Source organism: Xenopus laevis, chromosome 6L (assembly GCF_017654675.1).
Source record: "Xenopus laevis strain J_2021 chromosome 6L, Xenopus_laevis_v10.1, whole genome shotgun sequence".
Lineage (NCBI taxonomy): Eukaryota > Metazoa > Chordata > Amphibia > Anura > Pipidae > Xenopus > Xenopus laevis.
Window position 1 is genome coordinate 137,821,712 of NC_054381.1, and position 18,124 is coordinate 137,839,835.

At 37.0% G+C, this 18,124-nt stretch overlaps 1 protein-coding gene across 1 annotated transcript in view; it reads right to left on the reverse strand.

Moving 5' to 3' along the window:
- Positions 1-13,878, reverse strand: part of cdh17.L (cadherin 17 L homeolog) — a 38,135-nt gene extending 24,257 nt beyond the window's left edge. The window contains exons 1-5 of the mRNA XM_018268131.2: positions 13,717-13,878; positions 9,615-9,684; positions 4,698-4,790; positions 2,081-2,218; positions 86-224 (exon numbers count right to left, since the gene is read on the reverse strand). Coding sequence (XP_018123620.1) covers positions 86-224; positions 2,081-2,218; positions 4,698-4,790; positions 9,615-9,662 — 418 coding nt within the window. The 5' untranslated portion in view covers positions 9,663-9,684; positions 13,717-13,878. The remainder of the gene's footprint in view (positions 1-85; positions 225-2,080; positions 2,219-4,697; positions 4,791-9,614; positions 9,685-13,716) is intronic.
- Positions 13,879-18,124: the final 4,246 nt, after the last annotated feature.

The window sequence follows — 18,124 nt, forward strand, 5'->3', positions numbered from 1 at the left end:
ACAGAATATATAACAAGCCATTAGTACCACAATAGTGTTAGCAACAAAAAACAAGGCTTTTGTACAGTCTCAAGGGCATTATTACCTGGTCTGGATTTTTCTCTTACTTGCCCTTCATATTCAGACTGGTTGAACACTGGTAGGTTGTCATTGACATCTTCAACTATAATGGTGATGGAAAATGGACCTTCTACAATGTGTCCTAATTCATTTAGGGTTTGAATCTAAAAAATGAAAAAAAAAAAGGAATGGTGATATCACTGGGATACATTTATTATTGCAGTTCACTAATAGACCTGACCCTATTGTTTCTGAACAATTTGCTTAATGCCACAAAGGTGCAACCCTTTTAAAATGTAATATACAGAGCTGGGTACAGGGTTAATATTGATATAAACTAGAATAGAACTTTTTGCTCATTCCCTTTACTTTATTAATTTGGGAAGCTGGAACATTGCAAAAAGGTTTGTTATTTTTTTTTATTAACCTTAGATTATTGATCAGACATAGGCCGAAATGTTGCCTTCCAATTTCTTTGGGTGGCGAAATGATAAAAAGATTCACTTGTTTGGTGGCCTGGAAAGTTAAAAATTTTCTGTCCAAAGAAGTTTTCCCTTTTTTCATAACAATGAAACAGTTATATATCCATTTAAGTCACCTAGCAATACTCCCAGAAGTATCTAGGTCAGATAATAAGAGACCTCGTTTATCAAAATAAAAATTTGTGAAGTTTCAGAGGTTTTTTAACAACACAAATAAACTCACATTTTTAAAAACCACAAAATTCTACTTATTTATTCAAAGATCAGAGTATAAAAAGTACAACAATTATGAATAAGAATACAAAAACCTTGAAATCCTCATTTTCTTACGAATTTTTACACACGTACAAATGAAAATAAAACACTAAAAGCTCAAAGCGAAGTAAAATTTTAAAATTGAAAGGGGCCAGCTCCCATTGACTTCTACATGACCTCCTGCTTTTAGATGGCAAAGTTTTGTATTCGATTTTTTCGTGGTGTTTACAACTTAGGGGCAAAATTTATCAAGGGTCGAAGTGAATTAGAGGGAATTTTCAAAGTTAAAAAATTCGATATTCAAAGTAATTTTTTGAATAATTCGACCATCGAATAGGATACTATGACTTTGAATTTACTTTGACTTCGATTCGAAGTAATAATGAAAAAAAAAAATTTGACTATTCGACCATTTGATAATCGAAGTACTGTCTCTTTAAAAACAACTTCGACTTCAATACTTCTCCAACTTAAACCTGCCGATGTTAGCCTATGGGGACCTTCCAGAGCAATTTGCTACGTTTTTTGTATTTGAAGGAAAATCATACAATCGTATGATAAAATTGTTTTAATCGTACGATTCGAAGTGCGATCGGAGTACGATCGTACTACGTTCAGAATACGATCGTACGATGAATAAAATCCTCCGACTTTGAATTCGAATGTCGGAGGATTCTATTCAATTGTCGAATTTCGAAGTATTTTCCACTTCGAAATTCGACCCTTGATAAATCTGCCCCTTAATAAATATTGTATTTTTCATGGTTTAGAGTAATTAATCAAATACACGATTTTAAGAGCTGAAAATTTTGATTCTGGGAAACTAAAAAAACATGAACATTAATAAATTGGCTTCTAAGCCTTCAACCAAATTCGAATTTATATTGGGAAACCCATGCAATGCTTTGGACAGCTCTAGAAACACCAGGTACTTTGGGAGGTACATGTTTCTTGACTCTTTCATTGGGTGACAAAATCAGCTTTGCAAATCAAGAATTTGTTTAGAACCAGTTGTGCACCTAATTTAATAACTCTTTTCTATTGTCAAATAAAATGTTATTGTATTTAAGGGGAATCCTTCAGACCCATCATAAATAACATGACCAATTTTTGAGCCCTGACACAGAGAAAATTGGAGCCATCTTCAATCGTTTCTCAGCTACAAGTTGTAAAAGACCTTTCTGATACCAAAACAGGCAATCAAATACAGTAAAAAGTGACTTTTATATTCTGAAAGGATGGCATAAATTCTGTGAAAACGTAAAATTTCTACTCTGAATTACCTTTAATTTGTGCACTTTTCTTTTTTCCCAGTCAAGGGCACCTGCTGCTTTCAGCCATCCATCATGTGGATCAACCTCAATTACACCATCGGTCTCACCATCCAGTGTGAATGTTGAGTTGACTTTTCTTGAAAGAAACTGATAAGAAAAATGTATTTAAAATACATATGGCTCAAATGTACATAACAATCAAAGTCTGACTTTAGAATAACCTGGTAGGAGTATACATGCACATATGGGATGCAAAGAATAGTACTAAAACAAGGCACCTCCATGAATGTCAACAATATCTAAAGCAACCATTATGGAGCAACTGTGTAGTCTGGTCCAGTCATTTTGCGGAAATAAACTCCAAAAGTTGATGCAATCACAGAAGATGAAGTTCCTGAAAATGGAATGTCTGGATTCTTCACAGTAATTAATTGATTGGTCTTAAGATCTGTCAGTCTTGTTACCCAAAAATAAGCACATTTTTGTTCACCAAATGTTTGAAACCAATAATATCCTTTAAAAAGGTGTCATGTAATGTCATTCAACGTGAATTGTGAAGGCAATTCAAACATTACATCCTTCCTAGATGCAACTATTATTCCCATGACCTGACTACATGTTATCTGACTAGAAGACATTTGTAACAAAAAGAAAAAACGTTGGACCATTATGTTTCTGTGTTGCTCAATATGGATGAATGGGAATGGGCTTCTGAACACGTGACAGGGCAAGGGAAGCGGTCTGTATGAAAAGGAAGAATTGAGAATTGAAAGTGCACATTACCGTCAGCTTTAAACACAATTAGGTGGTCACAAGATGCATGACCAATCGTGATATCCACAGAAAGGAACTGAAAAGTGCTGATCTAACCAGTAAAATTGATGTATCTCAGTTTATCATGAGGTTTTTATAATAATCAGTATAATTGGCTACAGCATGGAAAAGCTTGAACAACACTGTTGATATCTACATAAAAGGTCACAGATCCTGTCCCTGTTTGTTTACAGGAAAGAGTAAAAAATAAAGAGATTTATATAAGACAGTTGAACAACATGTGGGCGATGTGCACAGATCATCACTAAGAGGCGCATCCTGGTATTTATGGAGGTATCATTGTGGGAATTCATAAAAAGTGAAACTATGAATCAGAAGACCAGATAGTAATGTTTATGACAGCACTAAAAGTATTTCTAGCTCTCTGAAAAATGATTTAGTCAGGTTTCATTACAAACACACACACCCATTTGCCTATGTGAACTGTAGGCTTCCAGAGAAATGCTGTCCAGTAGGGTCATGTCCATTTTTTTTTGTCTGTGTTTATTACATATAAGTGCCTCCATAATAAGTATTTTGCAATATTACCCAGCTTTCTGACTAGGGATCCACAGTACAAGTATGGGATTTGAAATCCATTATCAAGAAAGATCCGAATTATGGAAAGGCCATCTCCCATAGACTCCATTTTATCCAAATAATCCAAATGTTTTAAAACAATTTCCATTTTCTCTGTAATAATAAAACAGTAGCTTGTACTTGATCCCAACTAAAATATAATTAATCCTTATTAGAAGCAAAAGCAGCCTATTGGGTTTATTTAATGTTTACATGATTTTCTAGTAGAGTTAAGGTATGAAATCCAAATTACGTACATATTCATTATCTGGAAAACCCCAGGTCCGGAGTATTTGGATAACAGGTCCCATACCTGTACTGTACTTGGAGGCACCTGACCAGGCAGAGATAGCTTGGTCATATCTTTCCATTTAGTTATCGTTCACCAACATATTCTTGCAGACCATCTACAATGAACTTCACGCAAATTTCACCTGTTCTTAATTTTTTGTCCTTTTAAATATTTGTGTCTGGCCAAAAGTCAGTGTTTTGGAATTTTGAGATATAAACAACATGTTTCATCTCTTTTTGTATTGTCATGTCAATAAACAGCAACATTTTGCATACATGCCAGTGCTAATATAACATAACTAAAATAACAAATAGAAAAGCTTTTTAATGTTAATAATAATAGTTGTTGTTGCCACCTTATAAGTACACCCAATAATAACAATATCCAATATTTATATATATATATATATATATATATATATATATATATATATATATATATATATATATATATATATATATATATATATATACACATATATATATACATATATATATATATATACATATATATATATATAATATATATATATATATATATATATATAGTATATATATATATATAGTGTGATTTTTTTTGGCTTTTGTTATTAACACATATTTAGATAGTGCCAACATATTCTAAACTATACAAAATAGAAATGTCTATACGTTGAACATATAGTGCACAGGATAGTGAGGGCATATTAATAAACAGCTTATAGCTCCACAAAGTAGTGTTAGTGGGGTTGGTATCCAATATGAGTAATCCATCAGTACAGGGACCCAATAGTGTAGACTTAGGGAACAGATGACCGCTGCTGGAGATGAAACCTGTATTGTTTGGTGGAAGCCAAGTGTGAGTTCTCCAAATAAAGAACTAAATAATACTTTGAAAATGTATTCTGCCTGTTAATTTGAAATAAAAAGCATGTAGTTTACATATATCTGAAGCCCATTTTACCTGATATATTAATGTATTGCGCACTTCCTCTTGAACTGTGAACTCTTTATCCTCTAGATACCCTTTCAACTGTGACTGTCCGTTAACCAAAATCTGCAAAGAGAAGAAGCTGTTACTGAAATTGGAAAGTCTATACATGCACTGATTTTTACAACCCATTGTGACCGCTATCACGTTTGAACCAAGGCAAATGGAACAACTAAAGCTATCATTGCAAACGGCTTCACAACTACTATTTCTGTAAGATGAAAGTCAAATTAAATATTAGAAAGGTGGGGCATATGTTCTCCTTTGAAAGCAAACGGTCCTGCCACCTAATATCAGCGAGATGATCTGCTTTATGGTTCATAAAAGTTGACATTTTCATTGTGAGAGTTGAGTCAATATTCAGGGAGGGTTCATTTTTGCCCGGGCCATTTTATTGCAAGTGTACCAACGGTAACAATACATACAGCTGGCAGCACCGAGGGTTAAAGAAGGGTCAAAGTCTGCTGGTATCAGGGCAACAAATCTTTCCCTTCCCCCTCCCAAGTGTTGTCAGGTTGTAAAACCTGTAGTGATATGTGTGCCATTTGCCAACCAGAAATCCTCCAGCAGATAAGGCAACACAGCAGTGCCTTAAAACACATATAAATGTATATATTCTGTACAGTAAGCCATTTCCAAAAAATTCTGCAGATAATGACGAGAAACGTATGAAAAGCAGTGAGTTGCCTAGGGGTGCACCAAATTTAAATCTGGCTGTTGATTTATGAAGGCTTCACCTCTCTAAAACTAGACCAGATGTTGATATTCTTAAATATAAAGGGGCAGATTCACTAAAGGGTGAAGTGGCCGTCACTAGTGAGAATTCAACAGAAATCGCATCCGCAGGGACATCGCCGACGTAGAGGACGATTCGCTAGCGAACGAGACCGTCGCTAGCGTTTGTTCGCAATCTATCGGCAGGTGACTTTTTGCTCTGGCGAACGATCATAACGCAAAATTAGTAAAGTGCTAATTTTACTGACCGTTACCTCTTTCGTCAGAGTTTACTTCGCCACCTCAGACAAGACAAACTGATAAAATGAAGCGATATCTTCATCATATCCTGTATGCTAGTAATATTTTAAAGTTGTCAAAAACGCTGGCAACTTTTCCTTTTTTAGGGCTGGACTACACGGCCGATTCCGCCGCAATCCGCCGCGCAGCGCATAATCGCAATGTGCAGCGTCTGCATCCGACAGTCGTGTAGTGTCGCATCAACGCTTCGACACGATCCGACAATTGAATTACTTACCTTATTTCTGTCGCATCTGATCTGTCGCCTGCGATTTTGCGTAGTGCGGCTGATCGTGGCGGAATCGACCGCGTAGTCCTGTCCTTAAAGCTGGATTGCCTTCAAAAGTCCAAACTATTAAAGATTTATGTGTGAAAAAAAAATTCTAACTAATTTGAGGGGAATGCCACATTTATATAAGAGTGGGCTCATGTCTAGGGCATTAGAGGATCGCTTTTGTCTTTATTTTGGCTCATTGGATATTTGTTTTAAAGTGGCCACTTCCAACATTTGCACCAACATTACTATTAAAGACGTAAATATGACTTTTAGGTACCCGCCCTATTCCAATTAACCAAGTGCAAGAGTGCTAGCTAAGTTGCACTAGGCAGAAATAAACGCTAGCAAAAATTTGGTATAAAATGCTCGCACTGCCGAAGTAACGGTAGCGAAAATTCGCCAGCATTCGGCTATTGAGACGCAACTTCGCATTTTATGTGGCAAGCGGTCGCTGGCAAAAATTCACCCGCTAGTGAATTTGCCCCATAGCCTTATACTAGCTGCCCCCTGAATAAAAATGTCACACTTTCCCTATAAAATTGGCCCATAGAACAGTTTTTTGTCCAACAAGGAGGTCGGAATTTATGTCCAAGGTCGCATAGGGTATAGGTGAAGAATAATAAAGATTCAGGGAGGCTTAGCTTCTCCATAAAGAGACCAACTGCTACTGTATATAGTAATAGTCTCATAGTCTTCTATTGGTAGCCTCCCTAAACAAATATATGTCACCCTCTTCGGTTCATGCCCAACAGCCCTGTATTCAAATGTGGATCTTCCTGCGTATAAACTTCATTTAGACACTTTCCTGAAGCTGAGTTGGCACCTGATAAAAAAACGCTATTGTTCTGTATTTATGGATTGCTCAATAAAAGAAACAATTTTGTGTGAAAAGATGTTGGCAACCAGTGAAGTGTACGTGAAAGACTGACCCACCCTGATCAATGGCACATGGCCATTCTGCCTTTACTAAAGTGCAGTTTAACTACTTGAAGCATTGAAAGAAAGAATGTATTTATCCATCTATTGTTATGTCTGTAAAGAGCAGAGCGATTGGTGTTTATTCAGCGCACACATTGCCATCTTTCTTTTGATTTTGCTAGATGGTCTCCATACATTTTAGTAGCTATACCACCCACTCTTTATCACATGCAAGATCCTACAGTCACAAGTGGGTTCAATACAATTCATGAAAATTGGAGGTGGATTTACACTTGTTTGTCAGTGGATCATATTATTAATCATATTATCCAAAGCATATTTTCAAGTGGATTTGCCCAAGAGCTAAAGGAATATTTACTTGGCATTTCATTCATGTCTCCCGACTTATCTAATAGTATAATGATCTCAGCTTGCAGCTGAGCTAAGTTCAACCTGCCATGGAGCTTCTACAGGTATGGGATCTGTTATCCAGATATTGCGCATGACCTGGAGTTTTCCAGATTAGGGATATTTTGGATTTGGATCTGCAAGTTTACTTAAACTTAATTTAACATGAAATAATCCCAACAGTCTGGTTTTGCTTCCAATAAGGATTAACTATATTTTATTTGGGATCAAGTACAAGGTTCTGTTTTATTAAAGGAGTGATTCACCTTTAAGGTAACTTTTAGTATGTTATAGAATGACCAATTCTAAGCAACTTTTCAATTGGCTTTCATTATTTATTTTTTTATATTTTTATAGTTATTTGCCTTTTTCTTCTGACCCTTTTCAGCTTTCAAATGCGCTTCGCTGACCCCTTGGAAAAAGCAAATGCTCTGTAAGGCTACAAATGTATTGTTATTGCTACTTCTGATTAATCGTCTTTCTATTCAGGCCTCTCCTATTCATATTCCAGTCTCTTATTCAAATAGATGTATGGTTGCTAGGGTAATTTGGACCCTAGCTATCGGATTGCTGAAAATGCTAATTGAAGAGCTGCTGAATAAATTAGTTAGTTGCAAATTAGCTCAGAATATCACTCTCTAAATCATACTAAAAGTTATCTCAAAGTTGAACAACCCATTTAATACAGAGAAAAAGAAAATCAATTTTAGGAGCCTATTGGAGATGGCAGTCCCGTAATTTGGAGCTTTCTGGATAACAGATCCCTTGCCTGTATTATGTTTGCAAAATGGAAGGACCTAGCAGTCTTGGTGTGTGATATGACATCATTTGGGCCAGTCAATAACCCAGTAGGGCCATACTGGTACTTCCCATAGCAGGGACATTTATCTAAAAATATTAGATTCAGATTTACCTAGTGTATTTCAATCTAGTGTAGTGGGAGCCCTGGACTGAATGTAGAAAAGACTGAGGGGTAAATTTATCAAAGAGTGAAGTTCCGCCACTAGAGTGAAATTCCGCAGCTCTCAATTCATTTCTATGGGATTTTGAAAGGCGTATTTATCAATGGGTGAAAGTGAAAGTTCACCCTTCGATAAATACGCCTATAAAAATCCCATAGAAATGAATCGAGAGTGGTGGAATTTCACTCTAGTGGCGGAACTTCACTATTAACTTCACTCTTTGATAAATATATCCCTATGTGAATGCCATATTTTAGTATATTACCTGGTACCCTGGCACTGCCAGTTTTGGTCTTGGGGAATCCCTGCCCAGCATGTTCTAGGAGAAAGCCTCTTGGATATGCAGGTTCAATCTGCTCTGTTTAGAAGGCTATGCCATAGAACAACATCTCAGATGCCCCTTCCATCAGTGAAGAGTTTTGCTTCTTCACATTGATGATTGATGGGAATTCAGTGTAATGATGTAAACACACGGTTAAGAGTGCAACAGATGGAGCCCCAAAAGGTTGCCTATGCCAGTTCTGTACCATTTCCTACAACCTTCCATATAGTAACACCGTGCTCAGTGACAATAACAGTTTATACAAAGAGAATTCTTTTGAGTATGAGATCAGATATCAAGGTTCAGTGAGCAACTATTGACTGAAACTAATGCAAGCGTGTGAGGTCGGACAAAAAGTGAATCATGAGTGTAATAAAATACAAAAGGGTTTCCCACTCATAAACAATATACTTTCACAGCATTTGAACCCCCGCTAAGTTATAAAATCTGATTAATAACATGCTAGGATGAACAGTTTAATTTCTTTAAAAAAAGTCAGGGATAGAGCAGACAGTAAAGGAGCATCTGTACATGTGCCATAATATTCAGTGGGAAAAGGATTTCAATAAAGATCTGCCTGCACATAGTTTTTGGATTATGTACTACAGATACTGATGTTCTATATTGGATAGTTTTATTAAGCAAATTTATTATTTGGGATGGACTTGCCCTTTTATTGAATAAACCAAAAAAATGCATTATTATTAATTACTGATTATTAATAGGTCAGATAAGCTGTGTTGGATACAATGGGTTCAGTTTTTACACAGAAAGATAAACAATATAAAATGAGACCCTTTCTCATATCCAATGGGACACTTGCTGCCAAGATATAACTTGTAGGTGCTCAATTGCAAAATACAAACTTTCAATGAATAAAAAATACTTATTAAATGTGCATATAAATGTTTAAAAAATATAAATTCAATTAAATTGAAATAAAATGAGACCCAGCATAGAAACAGCAAATGAACTGGTTTTTATCTTACCATGGTCTGTAGGAAGGACAGGACAAAGAGAATCATGAGCCTTGACATCTTCACCTGCAGTGTCAACCGCCTTAAAGATAGAGGAATATTTATATGTTTATTCACTAAGGTGCAGCCAGAGAGAAAGTCAAACATAGTCCCTTCCCGGGAACCAGGTTCAATAGCTGAGCCAACTGTTGGGGAGGGTATGACTCAACTGGAAGATAATTTGAATCTCTGCCATAAAGCAGGACTTGCTCTGTGACTGCTGTGAAGCAATGCTCTGCTGCAAAGGTATCTGGGATCTCAGCCATAAAGCATGACAGGGCTGCTGCTTTCTAAGTGGAAGGAAGGAGAAATATAGCTACTTGACCAAGAAGAAATGCACTACCTACACAAGCACAGAAGTGACTATGTCAAGTTACGTTATGTTTGATTGTATTTTTTAAATTCAGGTATTGGATCCCTTATATGGAAACCCATTATCCAGAAAGCTGGAAAAATGATGGGAAAGCCATCAACCATCGAGTCAATATTAAGCAAATAATTCTAATGTTTTAAAACGATTTCCTTTTTTCTCTTTAATAACAAAACAGCGCATTCTACTTGATGGTTCTTAAACTGCATAAATCCATATTGATGCCAAAACAATCCTATTGGGTTCATTTCATGTTTAAATGTTTTTAGTAAACTTAAAGGGGAACTATTGCAAAAATGAAAATTTAATATAAGCTTCCTCATACTATACTGAAGTAAGAAACTTTCTAAATACAATCAATTACAAATTCTGCATTATTTCTGAAATTATCCAGTTTATATTCACAATTCCTCTCTCAGCATCTGTTTCTCTTCATTCTGTCTTCATGCAGCAGTTGGGTGTCAGATGAATGATCCAATACATCTTATAGGGGGCTCCCTTTCCTAGCAGGTGAATTATAGCTCACTCAAACAACTGATTCCAGTACAAACACAATCTAACAAAATAACTGCCTTTTGCACAAATTCTGCATGTAGAGAGACATGATGTCTGGTGATGTTAATAGTGAGCTCCAAATTCTGCATGTAGAGAGACATGGGGGCAAATTCACTTAAGCGCAAAGCACCTAACAATAGGGCAAATTCGCCAGCGTGACGTCATTTAGTTACTTTGGCGATTTACTAACGGATGCTGGTGTAAATTCACTAGCGAAGTGGACCTACTCTAGCGCTACTTTGCACCCTTACGCCAGACGAAGTTGCACTATGGCGAAGGGACGTAACTATGCTAATTCACTTGCACATTTTACTGAACGTTACCTCTTGCGTCAGACTTGCCTTTGCCAGCTCAGTGCAATAGAGTAGATAGGGCTTGCTTCAAAAAAAGTTGAAATTTTTTCGCAAAAAACGCTGGATGATAGGCTGAAAATAATCAAAAAATTTTTTGGGGGTACCCTCCTTCCCCCCTACATTTGCTAACATATGGCAACTCAATGATACAGTGGGCACATGTGTAGGGCAATAGAACACATTTATTTTATCTTTTAAAGGATTCCTGGGCTTCTATGGTGTAATGTAGTTGCTGCAACATATACGTCCATTATATTTTAACTTTGCGCCATATGCAAATTAGGCAACGCTAGTGTAACTTTGCTTTGCCGGATGAAGTAACGGTAGCGCAACTTCGCTACCATTCGCCCCCTGAGCGCAATTTCATATTTTAGTGAATTTGCGTAGCGCTGGCGAAACTACGCCTGGTTCAGCGCGGCGAAGCTGTCGCTGGCGCAACTTCGGATCTTAATGAATTTGCCCCATGATGTCTGGTGATTTTAATAGAGTGAGCTCTAATACATCTTCTAGGCAAAAGGAGCCCCCCTATAAGATATATTGGATCATTCATCTGACAACCAACTCCTGAATGAAGACAGAATGAGGAGAAACAGATGCTGAGGGATAGTGAAGATAAAGTTGATTATTTCATAAACGCTAAAGAATATTTAATTGATTGTATTTAGAAAGTTTCTTATTTCAGTATGCTGAAGCTTATATTAAATTTTCATTTTCGCGATAGTTCCCCTTTAAGGCACAGTGATCCAAATTATGGAAAAAAAACCCTGAAAACTCAATATTCCAAGCATTCTGAAAAATAGATCCTATACCTGTACTTTTCTCAAGCTTTAATTGGAGGATTCTTGTCAGGTCCGCCATAGAAATCTAGATTTATATATAGGAAACTAAAGACAATGAACCGGCCCACGCTGCTGACTCATTCTTATAATTAATAAGTTTATGGGCAGGAAATATAACCCACACAGCAAATTATGATAGAAGAGCTGCCTGTGAATACACAGAATTCAAACAAAACCTATTTGCTTTCTTAGGTACAATGGAGGAATGATCTGCACTAAAGGGGACAGGTGGGTACTGCTCAGAAACACATCAGCAACACGGTGGAAAAAAGGCCAACACTATTTCCAATGATCTGGGGAGGCCAATATATTAATTTTCTAATTTGAGTTTTTTTTTAATTCATAATTAAACTCAACTGAGCTTTTTCACATACAAGAAAGTTAATTAAACAAAAACTAAATCACAACAAACATCAAATTGCTCCATTCAGTTTCAACAAGTCTTTAAAAAATGTAACCCTCAAAAAATAAAATAGTGTGAATGTTGAAGATACCCAAAGGCAAGTGATAAATATGAAAGAATGCACAAGGTTGGCCAGAAAAAAAAGAATTTTTGAATTTTGACATTTTTGAAATAAGATGTCAGCAGGAGAATATTTCTTAAAGGGATCCTGTCATCGGAAAACATGTTTTTTTCAAAACGCATCAGTTAATAGTGCTACTCCAGCAGAATTCTGCACTGGAATCCATTTCTCAAAAGAGCAAACAGATTTTTTTATATTCAATTTTGAAATCTGACATGGGGCTAGACATTTTGTCAATTTCCCAGCTGCCCCTGGTCATGTGACGTGTGCCTGCACTTTAGGAGAGAAATGCTTTCTGGCAGGCTGCTGGTTACCTTCCATTGTTCTTTTGTTTGGCTGCTGGGGAGGAAAAGGGAGGGGGTGATATCACTCCAACTTGCAGTACAGCAGTAAAGAGTGATTGAAGTTTATCAGAGCACAAGTCACATGACTTGGGGCAGCTGGGAAATTGACAATATGTCTAGCCCCATGTCAGATTTCAAAATTGAATATAAAAAAATCTGTTTGCTCTTTTGAGAAATGGATTTCAGTGCAGAATTCTGCTGGAGCAGCACTATTAACTGATTCATTTTGGGAAAAAAAACGTTTTTTCCCATGACAGTATCCCTTTAAGCTGGCAGTGCAGGGGCTACTGGCAGGCTTGACTCTAGACCCTTCCCCACTTAGAAATCCAAATGATTGATCACATGGTCAGATTGGGCTATTTTACAAGCACTAACAGACGAGCTGCTTAGATATCTAGGAAGTGTTTTTAGACAACCCCTATAATTACAGACAACTGTTGCCTGCTGGGAACTGTAGTTCTTAATCACCTTTAGGTCACTTCAACATGCCTTACCATCATGTTAAAATAAGCAAATTGAAGATAAATATAATTTTCTTAAATATTTGAAAACATTTACTGGAAATAGGGTTTCTACTAATTAAAGACTCATGTATTCCCGGAATTCCAATCTCTTCTAGGACACGTAAAGGCAAGACAAAAATACAAGTGTCTGCTCTTCTGGTTTCTTAACCAAGAAAATATATCATGATTGGGATTGTGTATTGTGGAAAAACAACCTCATAATGGTCTCTTCGGTTACGGTACATCAGAGGAGGGGACCCCAAAGCATAGAGGTGCCCGATTGGTGCTTAATTCAGCAAATTTGCAAAATCGCTAAATCATTTCAAATGTTGTTTTCATTTTTTCCTATCATATAAACTCAATCGTAGGAAATAATTCATAAACAATTCAAAATACATGACACTAACTTGCTCTCTGGCGATAATCAATGAAGTTAAGAAAGACCTCACCTGTCCGTAGAGGAGAACCACTCCCTGTTCCACCAATGACTTGCTTCCTAACAATTCCACCTGGAATCTATTCTGCAGGGTTGGCCCCCAATGGGCAGTTTAATTGATATTATATCTCTGTATTTTTATAATACTCACCTCTATCAGATGAATTAAATTCAGCTCCTCAGTACCATTTGCTCAATGCCTTTGTGTCTCTCGGATGCGTTAATGTACTTTGCTTGCTATGCTGATATCTTCTCTTCAAGCATTAACTTGTGCAAATCATTTACTAGCCTATGATCAGGGTGTGGCCTTGGAACTGACAAGAACTAAGTTATAGTCTGGCACATCTGATACAGACTGACCTTCCCTTCTACCTGCCATGAGAAATTTAGAGCTGCTAAAAACCATATCCTCTTTCGCTTCTTCTATCGTTTGTGTGTAAATTGTGGGTTTATGTGTCATCAACAAAAGCAAAAGTTATTGTTGGTGGCTTTTTAATCTTTAAAAAACATATAAAACCTGTAACTGTAGTTCTGTGGGTGCTTGTGGGACAGTAATGAATATGATAGACAATAGAGTCTGACCCAAAGGTTCTACCTGTTTTTTTCAAAAAATATTTATTATTATAAACATGTTGTGTTTATTTGGTTTGCCTTAAAATGACAAAATATTAAATAATCATAGATTTGGAAAATGATACATATATTGCGGAACCATTCTTGCTTTCTTGCAGAGGAAAAACCAGGTTATCTCCATGCATGAGACTCTTTAGCTCTTTAGCTGTTATTGTGGGTAAATCCTAGTCACCAGACTTATAATACAGACTTAAGATGGGTTTTCTTAATAGCGACCAAGACTGTTCATATATACAGGTATGGGATCCGTTGTCTGGAAGCCCGTTATCCAAAAAACTCCAAATTAAGGAAGGGTAGTCTCTCATAGACTTACTTTTATCCAAATTATCCTAAATTCAAATCAAAACTGATTTCCTTGTTCTCTGTAATAATAAAAAAGTAGCTTGTACTTGATCCCAACTAAGTTATAATTAATCCTTATTGGGAGCAAAACCAGCCTATTGGGTTTATTTAATGTTTACATGATTTTCTAGTAGACTAAATGTATGAAGATCCAAATTATGGAAGGGTTTGTTGTATGGAAAACTCCAGGTCCCGAGCATTCTGGATAACCGGTCCCATACCTGTATTGCAATATATTCAGCATATTTCATGTGCCTCGCTTACATTTACACTTTAGCTATGTTGAAAATTGAATTAATTCTATAATATAAAAGGCTATTATTATACTTTAACATTCCATTAATATCATTCTGGATAAAAGATCCGATACCTGTATAAGTTAAGAGGACATTAAAAAACTTTGTACTGCCACACAGCAGTAGATGCATTTTTCTAAGGTTAATTGAATAAAAGGGGCATAAACTGAGTGTCAGGGACCCTGGTGCAACTTTTGGTGCAGTGGTCCCTCTTTTACCAACTTTCTTATGCCTACGCTTTTTAATCTGGCAAGATGTAGCCTTTTTTGCACAACCCATTACATATGAGCAACAGCATGGGGTAATAACAGGGCTTAGCACTGAAGAAGCAGTAGAAATGCAAACCAGAGGAAATTAAAAATAAATGGGACAAAGCAAAGAAATCAGAAAGGAGACAAGGGGCAAATGGGCTAAGGTAAGATGACTTTAGACCATGAGAAGCAAAGCAATCCTGAAATTCAGAGGAAAGTCTGCAAAATAGTTTTTCTATTTTCTATTTTCTACTATAATTCTGCCCCTTTTCTTTTTACTACCCATCCTTTCCATACACTCCTCTATTATCAAAGGGCACATTGTATGCTGCAGTTTGGTTTCAACAGAGTGCGGTCATAAGGCCCTTGATAGAATAATTGCTATTTATAAAGCTGAAAAATATTTGCTGTACAGATATTTTATTGTACATTTCCCTAATATTTCAGAGACAGCAAAATCCCTGTATAAATACAGGATTCAGTCCAATGGGAATGAATGTGTTTGTGTGCGTCCACTGGAGGCATTTATTTTCCGGGACAGGTCATGCCTTAATTCCCTCCTTCACTAGCTCATGTGATGATAAGTGGAAGAATATTAATAATAAAAATAATGGGTGAGTTGGGGTCTTACCCTCAGTATGATTAAAAATGTGAGGTGGTGAGGAGAGTATTTATGAAACACTTAGTTCCTAGGTTCATCTTACACCTGTACAGGTGCAGGTGCTCAACTAGAGTGGTCCATCAGGCTCCTCTTTACCCTACCTGCAATGGAGGCCTCTAGGGTCATGCCTTGAGTTCCCATGTACAACCCATCCCTGGCTGACTTGCTAGAGAGAACTTGGCCCCTACCTCTGCCCCAACCTTATCACCATTATCTTGGATTGGGAACATTGATAAATGCAAGTGGGTGAAAAGTTTTGAGCGCACGTTGATGCTATACAGAAAGGGACTTGAGTCCATGCATGTTCCCTTTTAAGGTTGCTGTAAGCGCCAATGAGCTGCCCATCCTGCTTCAATGAATTCTGCACAATTTTCCATAACGTAAGATAATTTTCACCCATGTCGGTGCACCTTACATGGAATGCAGTGGATACTACTTAGCCATCATTCTGTGAAAATGCCTAAAAACAGAAATATGCATCTAAATTTTGCACTTTGCACATAGCACTGCATTCATGTCTGAGTTCACATGCGCTCCTTCTGTATATCTAATTGGATGTGATAGGGGAACTGGTCATGAGACTATGTGTAACTGGACCAAGAAACTGAATGAATATTTGGCTGGGTGATAAAGTGTTTGTAGCCAGATACAAAAGTGCAATGAAGTGCATTGTCAATGTGTGTGCAATTTAACTTAAGTGCTTGTGTAATTTGATAAAAGAGCATTTGTAACTAGATACGAGTGTTTGAAAAGGCGTAAATGTGAGTGTAACAGGAAATGAGAGTGATTATGTGTCATTGGATGTGAGTGTGACAGGTTATAGGGTGATACCTTTATTGGCTAACTACGATGATAATGACAGCATAGTTTCGGAACATTTCAGTCCCGTCTTTAAATCGGAGTGTGACATAGGGATAGACTGGATACTTATATTTTTATAACGGGATTGTGGTATTTTCTGGAAACATCACACTTTACACAATATTACACACATGTTACACACATAACGCAGAATAATGATTGGCTACATGTTGCCTGGCAGCTGAATGTAGTCGATTTTCCAGCAATGTATCATGTCTGCTGCTCTGTATTGCATAGGGCAAAGTCCTGCTGCATTAATGAAGGGAGCAGAGAGTGAATACCTCCCCTGAGAACCCTTGGGGTTGGTGGAATCCAGGAAGAGCTGCGAGTAAATTCATTAGTGGGGGTGCGGCATCCAAGGGGTTAATAAGTATGGGCGGAGAGTGCGCTTACCAGTTAGGAGGAGCAGACCCTCCCTCCCACACAATAGTATAAGATTTATCATTTAATTTAAAATAAATATATATATATATATATATATATATATATATATATATATATATATATATGTATATAATATATATGGTAAATTATAGCCATCCTGGAAAAATAATGGTAAATTCATATATTGTGAATTAAAATAAACCAAGCTGAAGCCTTTTATCAAAAATGTGAAAAGTGGAATCAGTGACAAATGCAGATATGGGACCTGTTATCAAGAATGGGACCTGGGGTTTTCCGGATAACTGATCTATCCGTAATTTGGATGCTTCCAATAAGGATTAATTATTGCTCAGTTTGGATCAAGTACAAGGCACTGATTTATTATTACAGAGAAAAAGGAAATCATTTTTGTTTTTAAATTTAATTATTTGGCTAAAATGGAGTCTGTGCGAGATGGCCTTCCAGTAATTCGGAGCTTTCTGGATATCGGGTTTCCGGGTAACGGATCCCATACCTGTGATAATTTGCTTTAAAAAATATTCTCTATATTAACATTATATCAATGTAAGATGTATCCGTCTTTAAAGAAGGAAACCATGTATGTGTGTATACTGTATAAATACATTTCTTAAAATCCCATAGGAATGAATAGAAAGTGGGTTATTTTTTCTGCCGTAAACTCTAATCTCACATTTTGATAAATCTCCCCCCGGCGCCGGATTTGCCGGTTCACCCCTAGGCTGCGCAAACCTAACACCCGCCCACACTCCCTTGCGCAGGCGCAAGAGCGCTGGCGTACATGCGCTGGAGCACTGGGGAGCAGCATGTCCCCAGTGCCCCCTTGCCCCAAATCTGGGCCTGTCTGCCCCTGAACGTGGAGGGGGAATGTGTGGTGTAAATGTTATTGGTTTGTATATGTGTTATCTTTATGTGTGTGCTTAATAAACCATATCCATGTATAGTAGCAGGGTTTATTGGTGGGGAAACATGACCCAGGCTCTTCCCCACATGGGAGCTCATAGGTTATTTTGATTTGTGTGGGTAAGTTACATCCAGGGGAAAAGTAGCATCACACAGTTTATTGGGTAGTTAATTTAGGGTGACAATGTGTGTGTAATGCCAGGGTCTTGC